General features: G+C 38.6%; 1 protein-coding gene across 2 annotated transcripts in view; it reads left to right on the top strand.

Moving 5' to 3' along the window:
- The first annotated feature begins 1,992 nt into the window (after positions 1–1,992).
- Positions 1,993–6,000, top strand: part of LOC133405347 (calsyntenin-2-like) — a 277,979-nt gene continuing 273,971 nt past the window's right edge. For both annotated transcript variants that reach the window (XM_061682215.1, XM_061682214.1), the window contains exon 1: positions 1,993–2,320. In XM_061682215.1, the coding sequence (XP_061538199.1) occupies positions 2,257–2,320 (64 nt within the window). In that variant the 5' untranslated portion in view covers positions 1,993–2,256. The remainder of the gene's footprint in view (positions 2,321–6,000) is intronic.

Below are 6,000 nucleotides of genomic sequence, written 5' to 3'. Positions count from 1 at the left end.
AAAGTTGAAAAATGTAATTTATTATTAATCCTTCCGGGTGGGGGTGGGAGTTGCTGACACTCTCACACGCATACCAATACAAGCCCACATATACATTTAATGATGAAAAATGGCATTGTTTATTAATTTGATTGCATATTTCAGAAAGCAATGACATGGTCTAAACATAGAGAACGTTTTAAAGGCTCACACTGTTATATAACTTGATGCTAGGTTAAATATCTGAGTACAATATTGCATTTTATGTAAATTTTAATGTTTTCCTTTTTTTCTTTGAAAGGCTGAGTGAATGCGTTTGGAGACAATGCATTAAAAAAAAAGTTAATACATTTTTTGGTTGTAGTTTGCAGTGGTGTAGAACTGCAGAGAATTGCCCAATTTTTAACTCATCCTATAATAATTACATGAGCGGATCTAAATATTAAAACACACCTCAGACTAATTCAATGCATTTTATCCATTCATTATCACAATGTTTTTCCTCATAATAGTCACTAGTGAGCTGGAACCCATTCCAACTGACTTTGGGTGAGAGGTGGTGTACATATCAGGTATAAGTCCTTTTATAATGTTTCCCCAGTTTTTGTCAATGAAGATACTATTAAATTATTCAGAAATACCGTCTCGATCAGGGGTACTCAAATACAGACCTTAAAGGGCCAGAAGTATTTTTTTTCCCAAAGAGTCAAAGGTTTATTTAATAAGGTAATTTATGTTGCACTTTGTTATCATGAAACCCTGTCTGTGGGTTGTGTGCGACGGAGTGACATCCCGGTCAGTTCTGCTGTATGCTACATGAAGCTAAGCTAAGTGTTACCTGGCAAATAATCAGTTGTGTTAGATACAAATCTGTACGTCCTTGCGATTGGTCAATTTGGCCTACTTATTCTGCAAGACAAAAGAACTCCCATTTTCCTTGTGTGACTCATTGGCACCACAATGAATAAAAGTAATTTTTTTTTAAAAATGCAGTGACTCTCTGTTCATAGTGTGTGACATCAACCAAAATAATATGATGCAGTGGAAACTATATTTAATTACTGTATAATCACTTTACAGTATTTTACCGTTTGGTATGTGTTTAATAACTTACTTATAATTTACAGAAATGACATAGTGTACTGTAATATAAGCCCATAATTCCATCATACATTGTAACCTTCATGGCTCTACATTGTTTCCGCATTCCGGTGTAAATAATGAGACGTATATAACAAGTGACACATGCATGAAAATATGATTATAGAAGGAAGAGAATGTAAAAATAAAAAATCTATTGTAACAGTGCGGCACCATTGCAGAATGATTATGATGTATGGAGTGGAGCATGACTCCAGAGCAGTTGCCAGAAAGTGGTACGGGGGTTAATGCCCACCCAAAAACCGTTTGGATGCTGCCCCTGTGTTGGATCCAAGGGGCCACTGCCAACTCCACCCCCACGTTGCTCACCACTGACTGGAAAAAAGAAGAAAATGTACATTGGTCGCGCATGATTAAAATGTAGTATACTGATGTAACCTTCAAGGAGAAGAATGATTGTTTAAAATCAGTTTATGACATTTGAATCAGATGTATCCAATATACACTACATGTTCAAATTAAGTAAATTTGAAGGTGTTTTTATTTATTTATTTTTCTCAGCAAAACAATGATCTGTTTTCAATAACCAAACATGACATTTTCTGAGTGACTCCAAACTTTTGAACGGTCTACTGTAGTCTGTATAGTAAAAAAAAAAAAAGTTTGGGAGTAAAGCATTATAAATAGTTAAAAGTGCGTGTGCGTAAGTGTCGCCAGTATTGCTGTGCTACTACGCATGGATGATGGATGTGTTTGTTGTGAGCGAGATGCGATGAGCAATAAACTGCACAACGGTGCCAGCAACATCAGAGTTCTCGTTGTTGCTCGTAAAGTCACGTGTGGAATTGTGTATATGCGTGAGCGGATGGGAGGAGGGTGAAAGATAAGGAGGGAGGGCTTTGCAAAGAGAGATGGGGAAAAATTGCACCTCTCTCCTCCCTGTGACGTCTGCACCGGCCCGGTCCCGGGCAACTGCCGGCTTCTGGTCCCGTTTCAGAAGAACCTCTCCACTTGCTGCCTTTTCGCCGACTGCGCGCGGTGCACCGAGGATCCGTCTTTGACAACACGCTGCCAGCCTCGCTGCCAGCGACGTGCCTCCCCCCTGCGCGCTACTCCCAGGGAGTGAAAAACAGCAAGAAGGATCGAATATTCAGAGGAACGGAGGAAGACGAGAAGATGCTGACGGCAGCTGTTGTGCTGGCGGTGGTCGCGCTGGGCTTGAGCGCGGCTCACTCCAAAGGTAGGAAATACCATTTAGTACTAGTACTGCATGTGAAGGGCAACATACTGGACTGCGTGGTGGGATGCTAACTCGCTGGAGCCAATTTGGATACAGAGATGTCCTGCCGATGCAGATAACTACCGTTATGTTTGCTCCTCACTCTTTTATTTCACCTCACTGCTCCTCTCAACGGAGTTCATTTCTTGATAATATAAAAGATGCACTCAATGTTGGGTACACCTTCTCTGTGGAATACCATTCAATACACAAGCTTTACTCCGTTGTTATTATTATTATTATTATTATTATTACATCAGACAAGATGTATGACAAGACAAGATCAAATATATACAATTGAGTTAAACACCACTGCAAGAATACAAACACCAACATAATCACACTGTTAAATTCAATGCAATCAATCACATTCAGAGCCAAGCATTGTCATCTTTGTAACTTGTTTTGGGTTATTTTTGTTGCTAAAACTCTTGAATTGCATGACAATGCGCAGGTGTACCAATTAAAGTGTCTGTTGATAGTACATGAAGCTTTGTAGCAATGAAGGGTATCATTTTTATTTAATAGCATCAGAACAGTAGTGAGGTCATCGTGTCTTTATTATAGCCATTTCTTGGAATGATCTCCTCTAATGGTATATTATTTGTGTGGGCTTGCATTTGATGTGTAACATAGCGTTCATGTTTCAGTGAAAATTGTGTGTGTGTGTGTGTGTGTGTGTATTACTTAGTTAAAGATATAGACATAATTTTAGGTATTGTGGTCCCTTTTAGTGTGTTTGAAATTACAATTTGGCATAGAGAGCAGTGCTATTATGATGTACACGAGAACATAATTGTTTTCGTAGAAACAATTGAAGGAGAAAAAAAACAACGTTTAAAGGATTTATAATGATAATTTCTAGACCCGTTGCATTTTGGTTTGTTGTTGAATCGGCAGCGTTACAGCAAGAAAGCAGAAAGACAAACGCAAACGCTTTGATTGTGTTAATGTTTGTGGTCACAAAAACCTATCTGGTCTGCATCAGAATGCCTTTTGTTTACTTCTTATTAAGTCAGCATATGTATAAAGCACACTGTGCATACAATGTAAATGAAGCATTGATGGGATTCATCAATTTACTAATTCAATATACAGCTGTAATTAGCTCATTAGCATTTCAAAACATGCGACATGAACATCTGTACCCAATGCCACAGATATGTGATAATGACACCCAGATGTCATAAATATGTGCCATACTGTTGGCACTCTCGCTTCATCGCTGAGCTAATTTTAGGTCTACCAGTGTCCCCGATGCAGCATGTCTGCTCAATTCTCTCATGAGCTTGGCATTGTGCCGTGGGTAAACGTGGCAACAGGTTCTTACTAATCAACTCCCTGCAGACTGAGCTTGGCTTTGGCACAGGAGAATAACAAGGTGACACCTGTCAGTTTGGCCTGGCTGTCCTGAGACACTACACGTGTGTAAAGATGTCAACCTTGGTGGCTTGTGACACAGGTAAGAACCTCTCCGTTGGTGCTGGGCCAGCTGCAATGAAAACACATGCAGGCATTGATCTGTCCTCTGACATCTATCGAACAAGCAACTATAGAGTGATGTGTGTGCACTGGCTTCTGAATTGCTAAATGCATACATTTATCAGGGATTGCATGACATTTTTTGTAGGAAGGAAAATTAGTTATAACTGAAGGACATATCTTACAATGTGACATTAATATTAGATGAGAGAACATAATAAATAAAATAACAAAATAAAAAATAAAAATAAAAAAAATATAAAATATTTCAGTAATTCTCATATTAATTAGTATTTTAAAAATAATATGAGCACAGTGAAAACAGGCTAAAAGTTGATAATAACCACTCCAATGGTTACAAAGTTGTGATATAGAGATGCTAAGAGCATGTTAACTTTGTCAGGCTGGAAAACTCCATTCATGTTTTGTCTTTTTTCAAGACTATACCTCATGCGCAGTTAGTTTTTTTTACTTTATTTGTTCACATTTCCTCGCTTAAATTATGTCAGCTATATCACTTTTCAGTCATGTATTTATACTCTCCTGTATACAATACACCAATTTCCTATTGACATCAAGAACATACTCTCATTTGAATCTAGGGCAGAGGTAAGAAGTAATAAAGTTAAAAAGTCCACTTTGATAATTGTTAAAAAAAATGAAAAAGAAAATCAAGCAAAGCATAGTTTTACATGATTCCCCTTGTTATTATTATTATTAGTAGTCCTAATACTTGTAACAAGAGAGGGGTTCAACGGTTTGCAAAGACTGACTCTTGTTGCTAGAAAAAGCCAGTAACAGGCTGCAAAAAGCTGCAAACCTAAAACCTCTTACAGTTTATGAAATGAAAACCAAAGTAGTTCTTTCCTGTCATATGTGGTGAAGGATCTGCCTTTGTCGCGCTAGTATGCAATGCTGTTTTCCAGATAACTTTGAAGAGCTGCTCCTGTCATTTTCTGTTTAGCCACCATTTCGTTCCAGGAAAGCGCAGCCTCCTTAAACCGCTGTCACCCTCGAGTCATCCTTTATAGTAGGCGCGTGTGTCTAAATGTGTGTCTCTCCACTTAGTACGTGCTTCGGCGTTGTCAGCAATCAGGGCTTAAAGAGCTAACATCCTGTGCTGTGCATGCGAGTGTGTTTATGTGTGTTTGGCCACGCACATGTGGCAGAGTGACAGATTGCAGCCAACATTATGACAGCCACCAAGTATGCAGAAAAGATGTTGGTATAAACTAAAATATTGCCCTGCAGATACATTCTGTGGCTCAAACGCTTTCACCAGAACCGACCGTGTCCCCGCTCAACAGGGAGAATCTTCAGGCAGCCAAGCAGAAAAAGCTGGCGAATTTCTGCCAGTGCTGCCTGGAGCCACGCTTATGTGTAATTCCCAGCAATATAAACGCTGAATTTATCAACGCAGTATATTTTAATTCAGCTTCCCACTGCTTCTTCTTGTTGGTGGAACATTTTTGCTGCTTCATTATGTCCAGATAAAAATAAGGCACATTTCTACTGTCAGTCTACATGTTAGATACAACAACCAGGTTTTAACAAGCTTTACGTTGCAATTATATAGTGGTTTATAGTGAGATCACATTTAATTGACATGGGTCCTATAATTCACAATTTCAATACAGGGCTTCTGTATATGTGTGTATGTGTGCGTTGTGTTTCGGGAACGCATATGAAAAAGAGGGGAGGAAGAAAAGCTAAAGCACATTCATCTTTGCTTATTGGTGAGAGAACGTGCATTACAGGGGCATGCTATAAATCCTCCAACAAGACTTTGACACAAGATGTGGGCCAAATCGTAACTGGGGCGTTCCAGTCGGGCAGGCACCGCTCAGCGATATGGGGGAACATCGCAGATTTTTAATAATCCGACAACACCTACAACAACTATTTAATGATAATATTTTTAGGACACGTGATGAACTGTTCCAAGAATGCCAAATAACAGGCGGAAACTTTCTTCAATACAATAAATTAAAAGCAGCAATAATAATAATAAAAATAAAAAAAAGAATACCAACACTCCAGAGCACCGTTCAACCACCGGAGTTTATTCAGCAAATAGTGAAACTTCTTCCGCAAAGGAAAAAAAAATTCCCAAATGTTTATGAATTAATTTCATAAACTAAATCAATGCACTTACCAAT

Source organism: Phycodurus eques, chromosome 7 (genome assembly GCF_024500275.1).
Source record: "Phycodurus eques isolate BA_2022a chromosome 7, UOR_Pequ_1.1, whole genome shotgun sequence".
Lineage (NCBI taxonomy): Eukaryota > Metazoa > Chordata > Actinopteri > Syngnathiformes > Syngnathidae > Phycodurus > Phycodurus eques.
This window is presented reverse-complemented; position numbering and strand designations above follow the sequence as displayed.